At 42.0% G+C, this 25,850-nt stretch overlaps 1 protein-coding gene across 3 annotated transcripts in view; it reads right to left on the bottom strand.

Moving 5' to 3' along the window:
• ATRN (attractin) overlaps positions 1-25,850 on the bottom strand; it is a 162,824-nt gene that overhangs the window by 110,619 nt on the left and 26,355 nt on the right. For all 3 annotated transcript variants that reach the window (XR_008466845.1, XM_054204306.1, XM_054204307.1), the window contains exons 2-4: positions 17,518-17,601; positions 10,809-10,922; positions 1,274-1,402 (exon numbers count right to left, since the gene is read on the bottom strand). Coding sequence is in view for 2 of the 3 variants with exons in the window: in XM_054204306.1 (XP_054060281.1) it covers positions 1,274-1,402; positions 10,809-10,922; positions 17,518-17,601 (327 nt within the window). In the remaining variant the exon portion in view is untranslated. The remainder of the gene's footprint in view (positions 1-1,273; positions 1,403-10,808; positions 10,923-17,517; positions 17,602-25,850) is intronic.

Genomic DNA, 25,850 nt, shown 5'->3' with positions numbered 1-25,850 from the left:
TATGACCTGGTCTCCAGACCCCTCACCAGCCTGGTAGCTCTCCTCTGCACACGCTCCAGCACTTCAATGTCCCTCTTGTACAGAGGGGCCCAGAACTGAACACAGCACTCGAGGTGAGGCCTCACCAGTGCCGAGTACAGAGGCACAGTATCGCTTCCCTGCTCCTGCTGGCCACACTATTCCTGATACAAGCCAGAATGCTGTTGGCCTTCTTGGCCACCTGGGCACACTGCTGGCTCATGTTAAACTGGCCGTCCACCAGCACCCCCAGGTCCTTTTCTGCTGGGCAGCTTTCCGGCCACTCTTCCCCAAGCCTCTAGCGTTGCTTAGGGTTGTTGTGACCAAAATGCAGGACCCAGCACTTGGCCTTATTAAACCTCATACAATTCAAAAAATTAAGACCATCATTTTAAGGAAAACTTCCAGTTTTGCAAGAAGTCGGTTATGACCAAGGATTTCGCAGCTCATTTTTTTGAGAGAGGAGAGAACTTCTGCAAGTTACACCCAAATCAAAATCTCCCAGTGCAGCACAAACATAACTTCTATCTGTAGGAGCAAAAAATTCAAAATCCACGTTCCCCACCAGAAGCAAGAAGTTACAAGTCTGCTAGTATGTCCACATTTATTTCAAAACAAAACCTTTCTAAAAGCAGACAACGAATTAGGGAGTACCCTAGAATTATTTTTAAAAAGCTTATCAATGATGACTAAATATACATTAGCGAACAGAAAGCACCCATCTATAATATTTAAAATATGAACCAAATAACAAAACCATTGCAGACTAAAAAGGAGACAGATTAAGCAATTCAATCCAAGGACTCAATAAGAAAGAGCATCCCAAAGAAAACTGCTTGAGAATCCTCAACAGTAGGTACAGTTCAGTGTTCCAGGTGAAACGCGTGTGCTTATGCAAAAGCATCTTTCTGCAGAAGTATTTCTGCAGAATGCATAAGAGCACACACACGCACAAAATACATCAATTCTGGCTGACTGACTATGATCCAATAAATCTAATAACATAAAATAAATAATATGATGTCTTTCTGAGTAAACATTTGCGCACGCTTACAATTGACAACTGAAGTTAATGCTGAGCACATTACAGTTATTAGCCGTTGCAAGGGTATAATAAAGATAAAAATCTAAATTCCAAGTATCTGCTCATAATTACATGCTTCAACGGCAATTGCTTATTTCAAGACAAAACTGAGAAAAGAGGAAACCTCTTTTTCCTCAACTTGCAGCATCACTTTGGAGTAGTACTACTTACTTGTATGTGATGTTAAACCCTGTTAAATTATAGGCAGCATCACTGAAGAAATGCAGAAGAGCATATCCAGAAGTTGCTACAACTTCTGGTACCGTTTCATTGCTATCTTTCTCAGGAACAATAAGACCACTGGAAAAGAAAAAATCCCAAACAATGTTAGAAGTGGAATAAAAGGGAGCAAAGCAACAACAGTAAATGCATCGGTATTAATAAAACAATTGAAACAAGGTATTTACTTGCACCTATTGGAAGTATAATGAATTTGCATAAAGTAATGATTTTCATAGAGCAGTGTTATCAGGTTGTTTTTCTTCAACAACACTCCTTAAATAGTCAAAAGAAAACATCTCAACATTGTCAGTACACACACGCAGCCAACCCTCAGAACAACCCCGTTCACAAAGGCGTAAGAACCCTCAAGACCCTCTCAGAAAGGTAAAACTACATTCTTCAGGGACCAATTTAGTAAGCCTCTTACTTGGCTTAATTATCTGCAATATGGTGACCATGTTACCAACAAGGAGTGCAGACAAATTAGGATATCACGGCTATCGAGAGTAGCATTACTGCTGCCCTCAACATGCACGACTTTGGTCTACAACAGGAATGGATGCAGAAAGGAATGCAAACAGAAAACCCTGAAGTAATCAACTTGGCTGTTCTGCAAGATAAGTGTATATTAAAAGTGTTTAACCTGAGTAAATCTGAAGCTGTCTAGAATTCCAGTTATTCTTACCCAAAAAGTCTACTTTCCTTCCCTTATTATTCTGCCATGATTTAAACAGGACCCATTCCTAAAACAAGGTGACACACTTGAAAACAGAAATTACTGTGTTCCAAAAGCATAAAACCTGCTATACCAAGCCCATCTAAACATCTGTCGAGCCCAGTATCTCCTCCTGACTATGGACTACAGCAAATGGAAAGACTGTGGGAAAGACTGTGACAAATAAAGCAAGTACGGGGCATTTTGGCGATGTGTTATCCAGTTTACAGAAACCCACAGTTCAGGTGCTTTGACCTGGAGAATGCACCCAAGTCAGCCCATTTAAATAAACCATTCATCCGTGCTTCTATCTAATTCCTTTCTCAACCATTTTTACCCTTTTCATGTAGAAAATCTGCAGCAGGGACATTGACAATTTAACTCTGCAGTGGCAGAGAAAGGACTTCTTATATTCGCTTTACATCTGCTGCCTGATCATCCACCACTGTCTCTTGAGCTCCTCCTCTAGGAGAAGTAAGTACAACCACCTTTTACTCACCATCATCCTGCCATCCACTCTTTCATAAAGTTCCATCTGACTTATCGCATCCACATTTGTTGCCTTTTCTGTCCTAAAAGATTATCACGCTCACTATTCCCACCCCATTCATTGCTTCACACTTCTGGATGCCTCTGGCTGTTTCTCTACACCTTTCCAGGTTCTGCTAGTTCCTTCAGCCTTTTAGTTTTCCAGGGGTGGTGGAGAGAAGGGAGGATGAAGGGCAAGACTATTTACAGTATTCGAGATTGGACACAGTACAGATTTATGTAACAATGGTTTGCCAAAACATTTGGAGTAATCTGAAAATGAGACTAAATGTCTCTTGAAAAGATTAACTACTACCCCTTTATGTATTGCATAAAATAGTTTGTATCTGAAAGGAAACGTTTATTCTTCTTTTAACAGAAGCCTGACAACAACAAAACAAAGAAGTCAATTCCTCCCTCATACAAAAGACATAAGATCAGGCATAAATTTGAAGTCTATTCAATTTATTTTTTAAAAATCCTTTATCTAAGCAAAGCGCATTGTCTACCACCGCCCATTCACAGTCAGCTGCTGTGAATTCTTGTAGAGAACCATCGTTCCCCCAGCCTCAGTCCTATTTTCAAAGGCTAAGGCAAAGCTTTCTGAAAAGCAGAGACTCCGAGCCCCAGAGCGGAGGGTGTCGGGCAGGGGACGGCAGGCAGCTCCGGGGCTGCAGGCAGCCAGCGCAGCGGCAGAGCCCCGCAGCTCTCCTGGGAAAGCAGCCGAGCCTGGTTTTGTGCCTGGTGAATTCTGAATATCCGAGGGCACCACCGACTAAAAAGCAACGATGAAAAGCATTTTTTCCCCCTGAAAAGAACTTACTTTTCCTCTCTTCAGATTTATTCAGAACAGAGAGCAAATGCATTTGAAGACAGATCCCCAGGACAGGGTAAATGAGTTTCTACACCGGAGGAAAACACTCACAGCTATCCACAGCAGCCCATTCACGTTGCCTGTAAAGCACTTTTTTGTGACCTGAATTTTTCTGTCCCTGCAATACAATACAATGGTGTGCTCCAAGAATAACACAGACACCCAGTGATCCTTTCCAAAAGCTTTTGCTATAGATGTTGGAACGTGTTACCTATGGGCTGGGTAAAACTGCTAACTGTACAACAGCCCTTCCCCCACAGCAAGTCTTATTGTGGACAAAAAGATAACTTTCATTTTACCAACATGCCATAAAAACACAGTAATCTGATCCCATGTTTTGGCTAAACAACTCCAGCACATTTGCTGATATGTAGCTCAATAAAGATTTCCTCATGAGAAAGCCAATTATTTTTTCCTCTTTCAGATCTCAAGGATCTGGGATTAAAAGGCAAAATTCACTGCCTTTCTCTCCACGTGTAAGAAGTACCTGTTTCATTCTAAAATTTGAGGCTTCTGATATGAAGATGATCTCTCCCAAAAGACTGTCTCATGAAACATCAAAGACCAAAAAGTCTAATAGATTTCTCCTTGCTATTTGGTTCATAGTTTTCCTTTGTAATGCAAACCATAGGATGGTACCTCTCCGCCACAGGAAAACAAGACATCTGAATGTAGTTCAGAGTAACACAAACTACAGCTCAGGGACAAGAGAAAATTCTTTTGCTCTGGTTTATTCTTCTTTGGTCTTATTCTTGCAGCACTGATCACTGATACTAAAGTGCAATCTAACTGGAAGGCCCTGGAGAGGGGAGAACAGCAGCAGCAAAGAATAAAAGTACAGAGCGAACAGTCATAGTGAGAGAAGACAAAAGTCTTCCCCAATAACCTTTCCTAATAAAAGGACTAGCACAGGACAATTATTTGTTTTCTTTTAAAAATCGTGATTTTGGGATTTGTTTGGGAAGAACGCAGGTACCTCTGTAGCGGATGCTCTCACCAAGTCTCCCACCCACGTGCTCCTCTCTTTCCATCTTCTTCTAATGACTCATACGTAAGTGTACTAAAGAGGATGTTATCCCTCCTATACAAGTTTAAAACAGCCTGATGAAACCTCATCGAGAGATTGTAATTTCATTCAAGAGAAAGCCATGAAAAGAACAAAACACAATGATAACGATCAGGTCTGTGAAAGGTTGAACCAGAAAACGGTGAATAAATTAGCGTGTGCACAGTATCATTTTGAATAAACCAGCACAAACAGAATTTAGATTATCTGCCATGAATAAAAAAAATCCAATAGGCAGAATCAGAATGATAAAGGATTATGCAAAATTTCCTTTAAACTACAATCCAGAATCTCCCAGAGACTCAACTCTGGCCAAGATTAGTCTATTTCAAAATGTACCGCTTCTATTTCTTTTTATAAGGTTTCAAAACATTTCGCAATCATCACTACTCCAAAGCAAATAAATACTCCTACTCATCAGCTCAGCTGTCCAATGACACTATTTCTTAGGCATTGAAAGGCAAACCCCTGGCTCTGCCCTGAAATAACTTCTATTTTCTGTGGGCTGGATTTGTAGAGCCAGTGGCAGAGTGAAAAAACACTATCCAGGAGACCTGACTTCTCTGTGGCCCTGCACACACCGCCTGCCTTCCTCTCTCCCCTACAGCACAGAAAAATAGGAATTATTTAAAACAAAGGGCATCTCCTCTATCGCTTTTCCTTGATTTGCTATGCAAGCGTCTCATCATTTTCTCCTGAGACACAACCTGCCAGCGTGGCAGAGATCAAAAACGTAAGCAGCTCTACCGGGCAGAAAACAGTCAAAAAGGAAGATGGGAGCCAGGAAAGGAGAAGGAGACAACACAGAGTACACATCACAGAGAACAGGAAGGATGAACGTGATACCAAAGCATTGGTACTACATTGGCTTCTCATTCTATTGAAATGCAATAAGAAACCATTCTCTTCTCTCAATTTTTAAATGCTTTGACCCATCTGGACACGCATGAATGCAAAACAAACACCATTTCTTCCTTACTAAAAACCAGTCCGTGCAGATCGCTACATTCACAAGAAGAGAAATAAACAAAAAAAAAAAACAAGCCTAAAACAGAAATTACAAGAGACTAAAAATAAATCAATGCCAAAAAAAGGAGGGGGGTGAAAATAAGGAGACACCTCAAATTGATTTTCTTAAAGGAAAAGCTAAGATTCTTGTGCAGCAAGACAACTCCCAAACAGAGACTTTTAAGGAAGGAAAGCTATTACAATGACACTTATAAAAATAAAAAAAAAAAGACTCATTATTGAGAGCTGGCAGCACCCCAAAGTACAATTTTTCTTGAATCCCTCTTCTCCTGCCGCACTACAGACAGACGCAGCTGCTGCAGCAGCAGCAAAGGGCGAGCCTGGCCCAAGAGCCCCCCGGATTAAGGGGGGTTTGCCCCTAAAACCTCTCCAGTTCTTACATGACGCTCTTCCTTCCAGAGCCAGCAGAACAAGGACAAACCATAAGCACATCAAGATATGCCTCCGTAATTTTTAATGATTATGTCACATGGTGAACGTGACAAAAAGCTGTATTTCAGGAGAACTTGGACTGTAAAGCCTCAAAAGAAATAACATCTTTTTTGCCATTACAGTGAAGAAGTACTTTAAAAGTTAAAAAATTATTTTAGTATCTAGTCTTCAAGAGACAGAGCATGCTACCGGCCATGGTGCAAACGTCTTTTCATTTTTTAATACCTAAAGTCTGTTGCCTGCTACCTGTAAAGCTCAGTACACAACATTTGAATTAAAAAAAAAAATAAATCAAAAAATCAAAAAAAATCAAAGCCTTATTCTTCAGTCCATCAGAGTTTAAGAGAAAAGAACTGAGAAAGTGAAGAACTGAAGAAACTTTCTGATCTGAACTTCCTTTACAGGCCTCGATTTAACTATGAGGATTTATCCTTTCAAAACTCTAAAATAGAAACTGTCTGTGTCCATCTCGTCAAATTGATTTGATGTTTTTGGAGGGGATTACAGGTTTAGTGAACAAAAGCAATTTTGATACAATGTATTTACATTTCTCTAAGAAATCTGACTTTCCACCACAAAGACATTTTGATTAATCAATTCTCATGCCTTCAAAGGATCAGTTGGCTCACCAGTAAATGTAAACAAGGGAACATCATTCAGCAGGTACATTTCCAGCAAAATCCCAAATACATTTGCTCCTCACCTTACACTGATTTTTTATTTATTTATTTATTTTAAATCAGTGCTCTAAAAGTTATCGTGGATACAAAGAAAACAAATAGACCAAAATAATAAATACTTAGACAACAGCCTGGTAGAACAAAAAGTCAACTGGACTGCTCCATGAACTGAGTGTGTACATGATGACCGTATCACAACACAGTCCAGCACAGGGTCATAATATAATATATCCCCTAGCCCGTATCTCAGGACACAGAATAAGAACTGATTTGGGAAGTGATGACTGATTATGTGCTGAGTGCCAGCTCCATCAGAGGAAGGCAAGAACATTGACAGGCAAAAACCTGATTATGCACATGAACAAAGGTCATGCAACACATGCTTTGAAGCAAACAGAGCAATAAAACTGAAGCATTAAACAGTCCCTTTGTCTTCTCTCATAGAATCACAGAATCTGTTGGGTTGGAAGGGACCTTTAAAGGTCATCTAGTCCAACCCCCGTGCAATGGGCAGGGACATCTTCAACTAGACCAGGTTGCTCAGAGCCCCGTCCAACCTGACCTGGAACGTTTCCAGGAGTGGGACATCTACCACATCTATGGCCAATCTTTAGGCAGAGCACGTCCATCCACCCTCAGTTCATTCTCTGCCTGTATGTGCCAGAGGCAAGGACCACTTCTTCCTATACGTCTATATAAGATCAGCTCTAAGATGATTAGCTCCACTGGATACTCTCGAAACACAAATAGTACCAACTCAACATGCTTTGTGCCTTTCCCAGTGTAATTAATCCTCGTTAGCAACCCCCCTGCTGTTACCAGCTGATCATTTGCTCTAAGCAATATCAGACAAGTCGATGGTGAGGGGTAAGCAGTGTTTGTGGGTTAGTTCAAGAAGGGCACGGAGGACAAAGCAGAAGAAAGAGAGAGCCTTTGCATGTGCCCATGGCAGCAATGTGGGGTTACAACTTCTGACAAAGAATTGAAGGAATAGAAGGAAAAAAAACAGAAGAGGGACAGCCATATGACCTATGAGGAGAAGCAGAAAGAGCAAGGTTTGTTTAGCCTGGAGGACAGACAGCTGAAGATGGGGTGAAATCTAATTGCTGCCTTCAACTGCCTAAGGAGAGATTACACAGGAGATAAGACCAGAGGTTTGCAGAAAAAGGACATGAGACAACAGACACAGGTTTCAGCAAAGGAAATTCTCATTAGATACTAGTATAATTTTTTTATTTTTTTTTTTTTTAATATGAGGTTGGCCAAGCATTGGACCACTGGCCCAGAGGAACAATGAGATCTCCATCCTTAGGAGAAATTCACAACTTGGCTGGGCAAGGGCCTGACCCCACTCTGAAGCTGGCCTTGCTTTGAGTGAGGGATCAGACCAGGGTCCCTTCCAACCCAACTCACCCCACATTCTGTGCCTAGACTCAAATTTGGGTGCATATCCACCTGCGAGTAACGAAAGGAAGGTGAGCTGCTCCTGTTTTCTGAGGGTGCGGGAGCTCACACGGAGGCACCACAGAGCGGCCAGCTCAGCAAGTGACCGTGGGGCAGCCACTGCCATCAGTCAGTGCTGCCACCACCACCATTCATCGGGTGCCTGACAGCAACCACGAGGTGCTTCTCAGTGGTCCCACCCCCCCAGCACTAAGTGCAGAGCCACGGCCAAAGGTCTTGCAAAAAAATTACCATTTTTGAAGAGGAAAATGCCACCTGCCGACCCGCGCAAAATGAAAATAAAGGTGCAAAAGCAGATCCAGTAAATGTTTAACATGGAGTAGAGGTAAAAACAGAACCAACAAAATTCACAGATGATGAGTGGAGTTTATCTGCTTCAGATTTCTTCACTGTGCAGATGAACATGCTGGATTTCTGTTTCCTCCATGTTTTTATTGCATTTTTGAAGCAACAGATTTAGAGTCTCACGTTGCCTGTGATCACACATATAAACCAGCAAAGATATTTTTAACCCTGCTTAATAGAAAACAAAAAAGCTTAATGTACAGGACTGGACAGCCCTGGGGACACTCGGACTACAATGAGTTTAGTAAACAGTTTATGCAGACATTTGCGCTGTGTAAATCTTTGCATTATGCAAATATTTATCACAGTTAAAAATTGATAAAACCAATTTAAAGTTTCTCCATAGTCCAGTACTGAGGATTTCCAAGATCACTTTATATTCAGTGTAAATACCATACTGTAAACACACATACGTGAGCAGCAGAAGGTCAAGAAAAAAACATGAGAGCAAGTGAAGAAGCGAGGGCTCAGGCAACTACTGTAAAAAGCCAGGGAGGTAACAAACCCCAAGTTTAGAGAAGGAGGAATTTACAGTGTTTATCAAGAAACTCCAAAACTTTACAGTGTCCTGCTCTACAAAGCTCAATCTTGCAAATCCCCTGGAACGGTGCAAAAATGGTGAACAGTGAAATATGGTTATGGTTAATATTAAAATATAACATAATCCAAGAAGAGAGATAAAATATCAACACTGCTCTTGAAAAATTCTAGTGCATTTATTTTTGTATCAGAAAAAGGTATTTTTCAACAGATGCTTTTTTGCACTTCATCAAAATTAGAAGCATCTGCTATTTCCTGAACTTGGTTTACTGAACAACACAGCTCACTACTAATGAAGATGAAATTCAAATGTCATCTAAAGAAGCAATTTAAAAAAATAATTGAATTTTTTTCCTACCTCAAAAATGTTATTGTATTAAGCTCACGCTTGCTTCTCCTCAGGCACAGACTTCCTAGTGATTTACAGATGATTTTAAAGTCTGAACCATAATTGTTAATGCTGTGAACTACTTATAACCTCAATTTGGAAAGCCTATTAATTTTTGGGAAACACACGAGAAACTGCAGGCACAAATCATGATCATTTCACCTTTTCAACAGCGTGTTAAAAATTAGCTCGATTAGAACAAAATGACTATGAGTCAAGATGACATTTTTTCCCCTCTTCCTGCATATCAATTCAGTGCAAAATACCAGGAGAGCATTTCCAGGTTTTTTTGGGGAGCAGTTTTAGAAGAGAGAAGGTTGCTTCTTCTTCAAATGGGGTAAGAATAAAATAACAATTCGTTTGTGTGTCCTGTTTTGACCTCAGGTTAGCCTGAAGGTTTACACAAAGCATTCTTTCATTACAAAACCACTCTGCATTTTCAGTTGAAGACCCAAAATCACCATGTTGCTGTTTTAAATTTTATTTTAATCAACTTTTTGTTCCTATGCTGATCTTCCCTCATAGAGATTACAAGGATTTTTTAGAATAAACATGAAGTATTTTTAGAACTTCATTTCACAAATGAAAGGAAGCACAGCAGAAGGTTAATTCTGGAAATAGTTAATCAGCCACTTGGAACAAGCAGAGTCCAAAGGGAACCATTAGTTTTTCCATACGCAACTTGGGATTATTTTTCTGATTTCAGCTAAAAGAACAGAAAACATAAGGTGGTGCTTGTCACTGCAAGACTAAAGTACATAAACGCACAAGTTATATTTAGGTCTCTTCGTGAAATGTCGATGGGTAACCAACATCCACAAATTGGTCTCTCACCACAGACAGATGAGCCAAATACCAGTCATTCATCAGAAGAACACATATTTTTACACGTTTATACAAGGTTGTCTGACCCATCATTGTTGTTTCTGAACATGTTCCAAAGAGTTTAAGAATTTAAAGTTTAAGGTACGTAAGGATATACATAGTTCTGTGAGACCTGTGTGTCTGCAATGTAGATTAATTTTCTGTCAGCATTGACATACTATGAGTCAAACTTAAGTCATGTTCAAAATTGATAAATGGGGCAGTTTTCAACTTTAGAAGGAGCCTGCATACTGAATCATCTCAAGCTCAACCAGATGACAATAATTTTTTGTCTCTCAAATAATCAGGATTTGGAAATGAAAACATAATACTTACACGCTATAGCGTAGTAACATGATTTGTTCATTGTAAAAGCAAAAACAACTCCTTAATTGTTTATGCTGATGATGACTGCACAAAAGGACACTTGCTGTATTTGCAGTATTATATATTTAGATTACTGGAACATATTTATACTGCTAGAAGCCACATTTGATTCAGCTTCCAAGTTAAAGAAATATCATTGCGTACAGTTAGATCCTTACCAAGGGGAACTTACCTAAAAGCTGCCAGTAAGGGAGCATAAATTGAATCTCCATCATACACATACAAGTGGTCCCAACTGCACTCTGTGGCAAAGTGATTGAATCGAAGCCTGAGGATTGTGTTTGGCCTGTAAAAAAAATGATAATAAATAAGAGATTTGTAATTAGCCACTTGACAGACATGACAAAGTCCCTCCAACAAACTCCTCCGGTGTGAAGCTCTCCTCTAAACAAAACTAAAACTGAGTGACTCAGTGTAACTGCAGATGCACCAAACATTCTGTGGCATTCTCTTTTTGTGTGCACACTCCCCTGGTATTAAACAACAGATTCTTTATGGTCAGAAAACTGTGTCCTTAAACCTTTGCCCACCACCAACGTCAGAAACTGAAGAGTAGGCGCTGCCAGCCCTCTGCTCTTTACCAGTACTGACTCCCCTGATGACAGGGCTTTGCCGGGGTAAGCATGGAAAATCTACATGGACAATACATTCATGTGTAGATGTGGCACTTAAAGACACAGTTTAGTGGTGGAATTGGCAGTGTGTTAGGTTTACAGTTGGACTCAATGATCTTAAAAGTCTTTTCCAACCTAAATGATTCTATGAAGAATCACAGCCACCATGAGGGAACTAACCAGAGCTCTTTTTCTTGTTTAAGGGATTTTCTGCAGATTGATATGATTACAATGGCCTGAGATTATTTATTTGCCCAGAAGCTGGCAGAAATCCTTCTTCTATTACTTTATTACTTCTGCAGTACTGCAAGATGGCCCTCCTGAGGGAACTCCCTCCAAACTGGAAACTGGAAATATGCCTCAGTGGATCCTAACTAAAGTCTTGCTCACCACTTCCTGTGAGCTGGAGAAAACACATCAAGAGAATGCAGAGGAGACCCGACTTCTACAGGATGGGAGGCCCTGCGGCTTTACCTTTTTCCAAAAGGCAGGCCTTTGATTATTATTGGACTGTCAAGATGCAGTAACCACTCACTGCCCCCCATTCCTTACAAACACTAACCAGGTTGCTTGACTTTCTTCTGAAGTTGCATTACAAAAAATACTGGGACCAGTTGACAATGAACAAGCTGGAATTCCTGGGAAAAGACTTGCTGCCTTCCACCTGAAGGCAGTGGGCCCAGCAGACCCCAATGTTAACACCACTGGCCAGGTCAAGAAGAGTCTAGGCTGTTGACATACTAAGTTAAGAGTCTTGTCTGTTGACATACTAAGTTAAGAGAAGACCATCAAGGGGCCTGATCTTCTGGGATGTATCAGCAGGATAAAGGTTTTATTTAGTTGATGTGGGGATGGTAACAGTCGTTCAGACACCAAAACACATCAGCATTTCCTTCACTCCATACACAGAAGAGGCCCCCTAAGCCATAATCAACTAACATATATTTAGATACCATTAGTTTCATGGCTAATATACAAAGACACATCTAAAGAGAATCACACAGAAGCCACAGCAGATATCTAATTTAGGGCTCAGCTCAAGGAGGGTGAAAACACCACTAGTGTTGTGCTCTGACCCCGAGATAAAAAGGAAGTGAATCTATAGCACAGAATGGTAGGGGAAAGGACCTCTAGAGATCATCTAGCTCAACCCCCCTGCCAGAGCAGGGTCACCTACAGCAGGTTGCACAGGAACGCGTCCAGGCAGGATTTGAATGTCTCCAGAGATGGAGACTCCACCACCTCTCTGGGCAGCCTGTTCCAGTGCTCTGCCACCCTCAAAGGAAAGAAGTTCCTCCTCATGCTTAGGTGGAACTTCCTATGCTCAAGTTTGTGCCCATTACCTCTTGTCCTGTCACTGGGCACCACTGAAAAGAGCCTGGCCCCATCCTCCTGACACCCATCCTTTAAGTATTTATAAGTGTTGATAAGATCCCCCCTCAGCCATCTTTTTTCCAGAATGAAGAGCCCCAATTCCTTCATCTTTTCTTCATAAGAGAGGTGTTCCAGTCCCCTAATCATCTTGGTAGCCCTTTGCTGCAGCCTCTCCAGCAGTTCCCCATCCTTCTTGAACCAGGGAGCCCAGAACTGGACACAGTACTCCAGGTGCGGCCTCACCAAGGCAGAGTAGAGGGGGAGGATGACCTCCCTCGACCTGCTGGCCACACTCGATGCACGCCAGGATGCCACTGGCCTTCTTGGCCACAAGGGCACATTGCTGGCTCATGGTCATCCTGTTGTCCACCAGGACTCCCAGGTCTCTTTCCACAGAGCTGCTCTCCAGCAGGTCAGCCCCCAACCTGGACTGGTGCATGGGGTTATTCCTCCCCTGGTGCAGCACCCTACACTTGCCCTTGTTGAATTTCATAAGGTTCCTCTCCATCTAACTCTCCAGCCTGTCTTGGTCTCTCTGCATGGCAGCACTGCCTTATGGTGTGTCAGCCACGCCCCCCCCCAGCTTTGTGTCATCAGCAAACTTGCTGAGGGTGCACTCTATCCCCTCATCCAGGTCATTGATGAATATATTGAAGAGGACTGGACCCAGTACTGACCCCTGGGGAACACCACTCGTCACTGACCTCCAACTAGATTCTGTGCCCCTAATCATGACCCTCTGAGCTCTGTCTTTCAACCAGTTTTCAGTCTACCCCGCTGTCTATTCATCCAACCCACACTTCCTAAGCTTCCCTATGAGGATGCTGTGGGAGACTGCATTGAACACCTTGCTGAAGTCAAGGTAGACAACATTCACCGCTCTCCCCTCATCTATCCATCCAGTCATGCCATCATAGAAGGCTATTGGATTAGTCAGACATGATTTCCCCTTGGAGAATCCCTGTTGAGTACTTCTGATAGCTTTCTTGTCCTCCACGTGCCTTGAGATGATGCCCAGAACGAGTTGTTCCATCATCTTTCCAGGGATGGAGGCGAGGCTGACCGGCCTGTAGTTCACCAGGTCCTCCTTCTTGCCCTTTGTGAAGACTGGAGCAACACTGGCTTTCCTCCAGTCCTCAGGCACCTCGCCTGTTCTCCAGGACCTTTCAAAGATGATGGAGAGCAGACCAGCAATGACATCCACCAGCTCCCTCAGCACTCTCGGGTGCATCCCATCAGCCCCCACAGCATTCTCCTGGAGAAGCTGGCGAATCATGGCATAGACAAGTGTAGTCTTCGCTGGGTTAAAAACTGGCTGGCTGGCCGTGCCCAGAGGGTTGTGATTAATGGGGTGAAATCCTCTTGGCGGCCGGTCACCAGTCGTGTCCCTCAGGGCTCAGTTTTGGGGCCAGTTTTCTTTAATATCTTTATCAATGATCTGGATGAGGGGATTGAGTGCACCCTCAGTAAGTTTGCAGACGACACCAAACTAGGTGGGAGTGTTGTTCTGCTTGAGGGTAGGAAGGCTCTACAGAGGGACCTGGACAGGCTGGATCGATGGGCCAAGGCCAACTGTATGAGGTTTAATAAGGCCAAGTGCCGGGTCCTGCATTTCGGTCACAACAACCCTAAGCAACGCTAGAGGCTTGGGGAAGAGTGGCCGGAAAGCTGCCCAGCAGAAAAGGACCTGGGGGTGCTGGTGGACGGCCAGCTTAACGTGAGCCAGCAGTGTGCCCAGGTGGCCAAGAAGGCGAACAGCATTCTGGCTTGTGTCAGGAATAGCGTGGCCAGCAGGAGCAGGGAAGTGATCGTGCCTCTGTACTCGGCACTGGTGAGGCCTCACCTCGAGTGCTGTGTTCAGTTCTGGGCCCCTCTGTACAAGAGGGACATTGAAGTGCTGGAGCGTGTGCAGAGGAGAGCTACCAGGCTGGTGAGGGGTCTGGAGACCAGGTCATATGAGGAGAAGCTGAGGGAGCTGGGCATGTTTAGCTTGGAGAAGAGGAGGCTGAGGGGAGACCTCATTGCCCTCTACAACTACCTGAAAGGAGGTGGTAGAGAGGTGGGTGTTGGCCTCTTCTCCCAGGTGAATAATGACAGGACCAGAGGAAATGGTCTGGAATTGTGGCAGGGGAGGTTTGGATTAGAGATTAGGAAGAATTACTTTACTGAAAGAGTGGTCAGGCACTGGAACAGCCTGCCCAGGGAGGTGGTTGAGTCACCATCCCTGGAGGTGTTTAAGAAACGTCTAGATGTGGCACTTCAGGGCATGCTCTAGTGGCAGAGATTGTAGGTTGTTTGATTGGACTCGGTGATCTTAAGGGTCCTTTCCAACCATGAAGATTCTGTGATTCTGTGACTTGTGGATATATAGCAGCACTGCATTTTCCTACCTACAGCTGTGGCTGTTGAAAGGATGGATGCAAGTGATTAGGATCTCTTCAACAGCAATGCCCTTGGGTTCAGATGAAACCCTTGTTCATCCTAATCAAATAAATTAGTAAAATGTCCGCTTGCCATAGAGTCCTTCTCTCCCACAGAAAGGGAATTCTTTAGGGAGTTATTCTGCAAAAGAATATTTTTTGATAGGCACAATGATCTACTCCAGGCCTTTGAAAAAAGAGCAGCAGGTGTAACTCCAGGATGTCTTGCTTAAAGAAAGTGTACAAATAGTACTCAGCATTTCAAAACTGAGCAGCCTATGAAATTGTAGGGGGCTGTCTTCTATTTTAACTGTCTGACAGCTGTAGAGCAGAAAGAAATACTTAATCAATAAAAGCTTTACACCGAGAACAAAAAGAAAGATATTATCTTTTCTACAGCTAACAACTCATTAAAAGACAGCACTCATTCACAGAATCACAAGGCACATGGCTACCGGTTCTGCCTCAGACTGTCTTTATCTCATCTGCCTTGCCTTGTGCTCCTGGGGAAAAATGAAAAGGACACCCTTGGGATGAGGACACAGGACAGACACCAGCCAAGAAGAGCCAGGAACGATGCAAAAAGGAGTACAGTAAGGAACACATGGCTTATTTTACATCTGAATTTATCTACTGTCTTCAGTTGCACATTTGGATTGTGCCTTTACTTGCTTCCCTCAAAAGCCCTGGAAATACCAGTACACTAGCACTGAGGTGAGGGCACTCAGCAGAATTTAACAGCTTTGCAGAAGCTGTTTTCCAAGTCCAGATCTCTCTGGGAATTTCACATTTGGCAGAGAGCTCGGGCTATTTTCACAAGGGTGCATATTTCAGCTGTTTTAATCGGTGTGATTATCTCCTTTCTGTTTACCACCATCCTCTGACAGCAGGGTACAAACAATCAGAAGCAGGAAAAGGATGCCGACTTAAATACCTGGCTACGAAAGAAGGAGGAACATTTTTGTACACCTCTTTACAGCAAGTAAGATCTCACTTCAAACCCCAGGAAGTGATAGTTCTCTAGGAAGCCTCTCAGTACTAGCAAACAAAGGCTGAAGGAGCAGTTATGGTGACATTATCGGGGACCCGTGAGCAACACTTCACATCTGATAAAAACATGAATCACTTTATCTTTTAGAAAAAGAAGTTATGAGGGTTAAGCTGGCTGTACTGGAATTGCTGAGGCTGGTTTGTCTGTAATAACATTCTTGCAAAACATTATTTAATTATTTGTAATTCCAAACCGGCCACAGTTTTATTTTTACTACCTACAAAAATTAAGAGGTGTTGCCACTTACGGCATCTAACTTTGATCTTAACCACATTAAAGAACTGGGCTCCTTATGTAGTTAATAGTGAGTGGTAGGCTCCCAGTTTCAGTGTTCTAGGTGGCTCTCTGGAGCAGCTTAGCCCTTACCTTTGAATATTTTGGGAGCTTGGGTATTTAAGTTACTCATCCAAAATAAATGTCTGAAGTAGATGAAGCGAATACCAATTCCCCTCCACCCATCGGACCTCCCAGACACAGAGAGAAGACTGAAGAAAAAAGTGTACCCTGGGCTTTTAGTAATTTCTGATCCTCCAAGATGCCAAGAGACCTCAGCTTACAGGCGTTCCACGCAAGTGAAATCATTCATGCTCTCTCATGACTGGTTCCTATTCACCTACCTCTCTACTTACAGGTTCAGGGAACAGCACGGAATGTGACTTAACACATAGCTGTTAACACACAGCATCGTAACTGACCGTGCAAAGTTTCACAGACTATACAAATTGATTTTACAGTCCTGGCATCAGGCTGCTGCTATGAAAAACATATTTCAACAAGTCAGAGGCTCCGAACTGCAGCACCATTGATCAGATGACAGTCAGAGGATACGCGCTAAATAGGCTACTCCCAAAATCACTATAGGCAATATAAAGATCAAATACAGGAAGGGCAGAGAAGTGAGGGGAAGAGGTTTAAGAGACTTCTTGCAGTTTAGAAGACCTTTGTAAAAATGGTCAACGGTCCCTCTGAACTCTTCATGGCCTAGTGGGTAAATAAACATCTGAAGTGCATCGTTACAGAAACTGATTCTTCAGGAATAAGGGCTTTAATAGAGTTTGCTCTATTTTTGTCATACTGCCCAAAAGCCCCATACACAGTGAATCTGAATGGCCCACTACAGTAACAGTTAAATAATTTTTAGTTCTTAATTTATTTACACAGATGCATTTATCCCATTTTCCACACACAGTTCCAATGTGAATGTTATTTTACACAGCAAACTTGTGATTCAGAAGTCAGTTTGGAGGGCTCAATTGCACATAACCCCAAAAACTTATTTACCAAGAATAACTAAGTGCTGCCCTATCTAGTTTTTAGAATAACAAAAAAGAATCATAAGATCTAAAAATACTCAGTGAAGATAAACCTCACCTAAAAGTCACAATAAGCAACACAAAACCACATGATGCTTACTACACTCACCTTCCTTCAATGAGCCAGGTGCATTTTGTTTTGTATTTGTAATTTCCAGGCCCATCCGTTACATACCCTGAAGGTCCAGTGAGCCTGTAAATAAAAAATAAAGACAAGCATTAGTCTCTGATGGTAGTAAACATTCATAAAGGATTTCGGAAATTTAGAAGATCTATCTTTAAATTATCATTTACTTAAGAGCCACTACAAACAAACCAACAACAATGCAACAACAACAACAAAAAACAATCAGGCAATCGGGATTCTCCTGTTAAACTCTGTACATGCTTTCTGATAACTGTCCTTAAAGAATGAGTTGAGCTTGACGGTTTCTCTATCAGATTGATAGTATTGTTTCAAAGCAGCATCCTAAGAAAAAAAAAAAAAAAAAAAAAAAACAACCTTCCTCCACAAACAAAGACTAATACACAGACCAATACCATGCAGCCAGCAAAAGGAATTCCCTAACAGAAAAGCTGAAGTTATTCCTAAACTATTTATACAAACCACACAATTCTTGGAAAAAGTTTAGATGCACTCCATGGCGCAACATCTTGCCCATTCTGTATCGGACTCTTCACAAAGTCCTTTACGGCCTTCTGAATGAAGGACTGATCCCCATAACCCTCTAGTGCCAAAGACGACCTTAATTCCTCATGTTATCTAGGGCTGCACAACTCCGGATAACATCAGACCGTGGCTATTCCAGGCATCCCCCACCTTCGGTAGCATGTTCCTATTCCCATGTCATCCCACATTAAACGATCGAAGCCAAAGAGTTGAGTGGTCCCCACCGCCGGGATGGTGCTAGGACTACCCCATGAACATCCCTTCCCTTCTGCACCTATAACAGGAGGTGACAAATTGACAGTAGCAAAAGACTCTGGAAAAGGAGGTAAAAGCAGAAAGTACAGTTGGAATCATTCATCCCAGGTTACTCAATGAACACCAGCGCTTAAAACCATTAAAAATTCAAGATGCTACTGAAAGAGAGAAGGGAACAATGCCAACAAAGGACTCATTTTTGTCAACATCTGCAAAACATTGTACAGTTAAAATTCTAGACAACTGTATTTGTCTTGACACTGCTTGTAGGGATGTCCAAACAGGTAGCAAACCCAGTCTGGAACTCGTAAGGGAGTTTTGATTAAAAGTTCACAACAGATTTCAGAACTATGCTTAACCCTTTGTTGTTGTATGAACGAAATTGATAGTAATTTGTAATTACTAGTAACTTGTAATTACTTGTAATGAGCATGAATACAGGTACTGGAAAGAGTGAGCAAAGCCATGCCAAACTTGCTTTCACATTTCCATTACTCCTAGTTGAAACGTGACAACCAAACACACCCACACTGTAAGAGAAAACGAAGGTAACAATGGCTGCAGCTGTAACTTCTCCTTTCCATAGATTTTAACAAGGTATGTTTTCTTCAAAGACCACGGACAACAGAGAAGACAATCACGCTCCATCAAGGCTGAGGGAGACGGATCTAGCAGGAGTTTGGGGCAGCAGATCTGATACATCACTCGGGCTTCCAAAAAACAGTTACTGAGATTCCGCATCTTCTGCCTTAGCAGAGAGACTGGTAGGAGCACGCATGGGCTGAAGACAAAAGCCAGAACCACACTGTTGGGATACACTCTCCCATCTCATATGCATTAGTCCAAATATTCCAGATTGGTTTTAACAAACAGCTGAAGTATAACAGAAACAGCTGAAAATAAAATTACCAGGGAAGGATGACATCAAATGGATGCAGTATCCAAAGATGCCCAAACACCACGTTTTGGCAGAGCATGTACTGGCACCTGAAACAGGATTCCTACCTAGGGAGGTTATTCCATCATCGGCACACGGCTGGTCCAAATCACAGCCTTCTGGCAAAATTAAATTGTCCTACTTAAAACACAGTTTCATTAAAACAAAAACACTCTTTAAAATCAAATTTGGCAGAAAAGAGAAGGAAGTAAGATCAGAAGTTCCTAAAACCGGTATCTTGGAACCCTTTGCTGTGTCTTTTCCTAGTGATCTGTTAATGTTATTATCTAATCTTTTTAAAACATTTTGACTGAGTCAAAATGGTTTTCCAGAATCTTTCAAGGTTCATCTCTGATCCAAGTTAAAGAGGCAGAAAACACAGATTTTGAAAACTACCTTCTTCTTCCTCCATATTAATTTATTATAATACTTTTCAACCTCAGAAAATTAGCTTAAAAAATTTAAAAACCAGTTACTGAAGTTCTGCATGAGATCTACATTTAAGCAAGCGAAGAAACAACAATTTTTAGGAGTTCCTTTTTTACAGGAAGCATCTGTACCTTCTATGCAGACACAGACAGATGTAGATAGAAATGTAGATAAATAAACATAATCACACATGCATATATATTTTAAGGCTTTGACATCTTTGAAAATTCAAATTACTTATCTACTGACCAGGAATTTGCAAAAACAGATGCAAATTCCAAGTTGTAGGTAATAACATCTAGACTTTTTGTTTAAAAATTCATCCTTTTGAAAATAATATCTGTGGAAAAGCTACGAATCAAACTATATCAGTGATACAACGCCGACGGCACTTTGCATGCAACCAAGAGTAAACAGACTCTGGAAACCTGAGCAAGTCTCACAAGCTAAAAACAACCATATGCAATCTGCCAAGCTCTCAAAGAGCCTCTGCTCAGAAAATGCTTTGAACATTTTTTTCTGGAAACAATTACTAAATCATTCACCACAGAAATGCTATCAAGAGTGATGGAAAAAAAATATTAATCCTGTTAGTAATGTTGCCCCAGCCATGTCACATCTCGGGGCCGTGGGGGGGGGGGGGGGGGGGGTTGGGGGGGAGGAGAGAAAGAGGAGCATTTCAACATCAACATAATCTAATCATATTTCAGCAATGGAAAATCAAAACACAGGATTTAGTTCTAAGAAAAATAAGCAAAGTCAAATTTCTCTGATACACCATTAGTTAAATACTTATCTGTAAGTTACTCAGATTCCTTACTAAGCTTCAGAAGCTGCTGCCATTACGAACAAATACAGGATATTAAAAAAAAAAAATAAAAAATCAGTGTTGATGTCTCTGAAACCAAAAGAAATAGGAACCAAGTTCATATCCCATGTACTGCCTGGCACGGGCAGGGCATTAGCAGATCTGCGTTACTCTATAAACACTGGCAGGGACATGCTCTAAGACAGACAGAAATAAATACTAAGCACTAAAAGCAAACTGAAGATGGAATTTTATCTTTACATTCAATATAAAAAGTTAAAGTGATCTCCCAGCTCTAGTTAAAAAAAGCAAACAAAATCCCTTGTCCCTTCCAAGCCGGTCCCGTTTGCACTGTACGTGACGGTGCCTTGCTCAGTACTGTGAGCGCTGATAAGTAGGACATGTCCTACACAATGTTTTGGCTTCGTCTGGGAGCAAAGGCTCAGGAAGGGAATACATGAGTAACTAGAGGAGGAAAAACAATCCAGGAATGAAATACTTCAATGCAGGGCATTTCCCTAACACACACGGGGCTACACGCTAGAACTACTCTCACCACGTACACTAGAAGACACCTATTCCTGGGTGACCTGCTACCAACACCACCAGGCTCCGAGGTCTTTTGCCCTACTAAATGCTTTGTGCATATTTATAATTTTATCACTCAGACACAAAAATCAGACTCCGTAAAGTATGGAAAGGGACCGATTCCCATTTTCTTTGCTAACTTGGTAGTACATGATGCTACTGTACAAGAAGCACTTCTGTACTACTTGGGTGTTACAGCTCTGCAAGGAGCAGCTGCTACACCCTAAGAAAACAAAAAAGCAAGGCCTTTAAGTATTCTCTGTGATGCATAAACACACATACACCCAGGTGGAAAAACATACACAAAGCATAGGTAAAGCAGTTAGCACCTATAAAGCTACAATATTGACTTTAAAACCTCCAGGGTGGAAAAACAATTGCACCAATCTGTTTACAAAACTCAGATTTAAAAATATATACGTATACTCATGTGCATACAAACACCACTCAAAGCTTGTTTCAAACTTTACCAGGTGGCAACAGTGTTGTGTACAGCTGGGGTAAATTTTTCATGGATTTTCAAGTGGACTGCAGTATTTAAGAATCGAAGGGAAAAAAAGGAGTTAGGGAGCTGAATCTATGGCATGCGTATTCAAAGGGCTCCAACCTTGAGTGCTGCCTATTTCAGTTTTCTGTAAGACAAAGACAAAAGGGAAGCAATGAAAAGGATGAAGATCTCACAAAAGAGAGCCTGCTTCAAAAAGAAATACTTTATGTAAAAGAATTCTGTGTATTTAGCTACTCCCCTCTAGTTCTGGGAGCCCCTAAAAAGCACAACACCAACACAAGAAAATCAGCCAGCAAGCAATGGCATCCCCTGGGTAAAAAGCCAAATTTTCATACTGAAGCATACCAGATAAATCCATGTGTTTTTAATAATAACACAAGTAATACTATCAGTGGATATTTTTCAAATACAAATTAGTATACACTGACAGAGTTCCTACAGAGACACGAACTGCACAACTAGGCACGGAATCAAAAATGTTATCTAATTACCATCTAATAAATCTAAGGCAATCCTCTTGCTAATAGCCGAGTACAAAATGTCAAAGTCAAGAGTAGCTTCTAACTTAGGACTAAATCATTTTGCAGCACTTACTTCCAAAGCATTTCAACATTAAAGGTACACTATATGATGGCAACAGAGTGTTGAATATACTTATTTTCAACAGAAGTAGTACAAAAGAGAAAATGCAGACTGCCTTTTCTTCATCGCTCACCAGAAAAGGTAAGCAGGCTGGTTTGGTTTATAAAATACATTAAACCTTAACATCTAAGAGGTTATCAGTGGATCTAAAAATCGGTTTGTATTGTTTTCAGTAAGACTGCCATGACACTTATGACACAGAAGACTTATCAGTATATTGTTTGGAAAGTTTTAGCACAGCCCTTCCACTCAAAAAAAAAAAAAACCACAACAAAAAAACAAACCCACAAAAAAGAGAAGACAAAAAAAACACCAAACAAACCCGAAACCCAGTTGCTCATCCTAATTTTGAAGTTGCTAGATCTAGAGACTGATGCAAACAATGAGTTTTCCTCTTCTCTCCCCTTTCCTTTCCAAGTGCTGCTGTGCTGCCTCAAGCACACCACAATTACAAGCCATTGTTTCGGGTAAATTTGAAGTTGAAGCCAATAAAGAAAGGGCTGTTACAGCCTATTACCAGAACAACGGCGTGCTAGCCTAAATTGATTAACAATTTAGCTTTGTTCATTTTCTCCATAAATGCACTGAGGTTAAAAAATATATATCCTTCTAGGCTTTGTTATAAGCAAATGCCTTAATTTATAGGCATAGAAGAGTGACCAGCCACACAGGGGATGAGAGAACCAGATAAACAAAATCTATGCATCTGTTTCATGGATTTCTAACGTGCAACAGCTAAATTCCCTCTTCTGCCAGCTAGATGCCACACCACAGGTACAGCTGGGAAGAGATAATTATATGCCAGATCTCACACCGATGAAGGTAGTGACATTACTGCAAAATCGAGTTTGATAAGGATTTAACCTATGTAGCAATAGGTGCCTAACCAAAGACCATGAACTACTCTGGATATGTAGAGATGTAGAGAGACTCCCTCTCAAATCCAAAGCCTCCACTGCAACTGAGATAAGAGAGTCCTCAAGATGAGTAAACTCATGCAAAAGTCACTGCTGCCACCACACTAGAAGTGTCATATCTCGGGGGTTGGATGGGACCTCTGGAGATCATCTAGTCCAACCCCCCTGCCAGAGCAGGGTCACCTACAGCAGGTTGCACAGGAACGCGTCCAGGCAGGATTTGAATGTCTCCAGAGACAGAGACTCCACCACCTCTCTGGGCAGCCTGTTCCAGTGCTCTGCCACCCTCAAAGTTCCTCCTCATGTTCAGATGGAACTTCCTATGCTCAAGTTTGTGGCCACTACCTCTTGTCCTGTCACTGGGCACCACTGAAAAGGGCCTGGCCCCATCCTCCTGACACCCACCCTTTAAGTATTTATAAGCATCGATCACCTTAACTCTACAACTAAGGGTGCAAAGTCACTGCTTGTTCAACCTAATGCTTTTTCAGTTACTCCTTCATGGTGCTATTGCACTAGTTTCTGCATCAGCTTGAAGACAGCTCTACCCTGTGACTTCTATTACTTGGTAAGAGCTTTGGGATGGTGCAACTCCCCTTTTTCAAGAAGCCGCCCAGCTCCTGTCCTCCTCCTCGGGCGGTGGTGGGGACACAGGATCTGAAGAAAGGTCCCAGCCTCAACGGGGACACTCCTCAACGGTTCCAGCAAAGAGCACTCACACAATTCCCATCAAGCTAAAAGCTGCACAAAGTGCAGGTGAAGGTACCTCCACTAGTTTGCTACAACCCCAGCTGATATAAACACTCAATCTGGAAAGCAAGAGTTCAAAATTCCCCACAATAATGCCATTTACAGCCATACTCTGCAACAGAGGCGCACACAGACATGAAATCCCTACAAAATCTGATGGCTTTGGTTGAGGATGCTCTTTGCTTGCATTCTCACGGCAACATGCCGCTATTCCACTGCTTGCAAAGCCATCCTCTGCATTGCCTTCATCAGGGTTTTCCTCCAAAGAGAATAAGGTATTTCAAGGTCACTCTGCACTGCTATGACAATTTTGCCATGGCACAGAGGTCAGAGAGGAATGATAATCACCCTCTACATTTAATAGCTTCTGTTTTCATCCCACTTTCCACGGTACGGATGAATTGACGCTGAAGAGCTGTCTTGCTTCAGAAAAAAAACAATTTGAATGACTGACACAGTTAATTTGATATGGGAAACACTGTTTCTTCAAAGGAGGAGATTAGCATTGCCCTTCTGTGTGAGATATGTAAAAATATGGAAAGTGATTTCCTGGCTGCTGATCAGAGATAAGGGCAGAGCCTAGTTTGAGGTCTGACAAAGGATGCTCAGTGAAATTGCAGCAGATAAAAACATATCACCGCAGCCTCTCCTGTCTGAGTCACAACCTGCAGCACTGATGCTCACAAACCTGCTAAATCCTTCTTTGCTCCTGAAAGATATGCCTTGATCTGACAACCTGCTGCACTCCAGAGAAGACTGAATGACCATGGACAGCCAGAGAGAGATCAGAAGGCACAAATGCTGCTACAGTCTTAAAAAAAAAATAAAATCATTAAGTCAACATGCTAGAAACCAAATATTTTCAAACATTGCCACTCTCCAGCTGGCCACCAGTATCTCCATCAGGCTCCCAATCTTGACACACTGTCCCAGCTCCTGCTCTTCTGCTATCACCAAAAATCAATGCCACCGAAGTCATCTCTTTTGGGGCTGGCTGGTGCCTCTGCCATTACCCTGCTGGAGCTGCCAGCTGGTTTCAGCATCAGCGCCAATCTTGAAACGTATCCCCTCCTAGGCTTATTTGCTGAGCCATGCCTGGAGCTCCTCCCAGTTTCTAGTCATACCTTTAAAGTTCAACTTGCCCAACCAGATCTCCTGCTGGGGAAGGAGAGGAATTTCAGAGACATTTAATCTAAAAACCCACTTCAGCTCCTCTTTATGGAAGAAGCTTGTTTTCTCTCTTACCCTACAAACCCAAAAGTTAAGTGAATTATATCCAGGGAGAAGTCATTTGACAAGACATCAAATTACCCAACCTCAGCACTCAGACAACAGAAACGATGAAGGAAAAGCTCATTACCCTCCTCCAACCCCATTTCCTCATGTCAGAAGCACTGAAGAAAAACAAAAAAACAACCCGTCTCTGCTGGATCCCAAAAGACACCGGCATTTCACCAGTTTCACAAACACCGGTTAGAGACACTGCCATGTAATAACATCTGAGTTTGGACGCACCAAAAATGTGCTGTAGCTCCACCTGATGTTCTTGCCTCTAAGTTTCACCAGATATTAAATTCAAACTGAAAATATCCCAGATGTAGATTCTGGTCTACGTTCCTGTATCTTCATTTCCAGCCCCATCTCAGAGACCACAAAACAGCATTGTTCACTGCATAACCTCAGCTTTATCTCTGTCGAACCAAACATCCAAGCTGCAGTGTAAATGTAAACATTATTGTGTACCTTGACTACTGCAAATTCTTCCCTCCATTTAAATTTACTGGTGAAAGCAAAGAATAAAAGATATTATTATTATTACACCGCAGGAGCGTCTCCTTCACACAAGCAGTATTTTGTAAGTGCAGATTTCTGTGGCTTTGCTCTGCTACCCCTGTATTATCATTGATCTCTGCCTCCATACCACAAGAGTCTTTTTTT

Source organism: Rissa tridactyla, chromosome 5, assembly GCF_028500815.1.
Source record: "Rissa tridactyla isolate bRisTri1 chromosome 5, bRisTri1.patW.cur.20221130, whole genome shotgun sequence".
Lineage (NCBI taxonomy): Eukaryota > Metazoa > Chordata > Aves > Charadriiformes > Laridae > Rissa > Rissa tridactyla.
The sequence above is the reverse complement of the archived record's forward strand: the minus strand, read 5'-3'. Positions and strand labels throughout refer to the sequence as shown.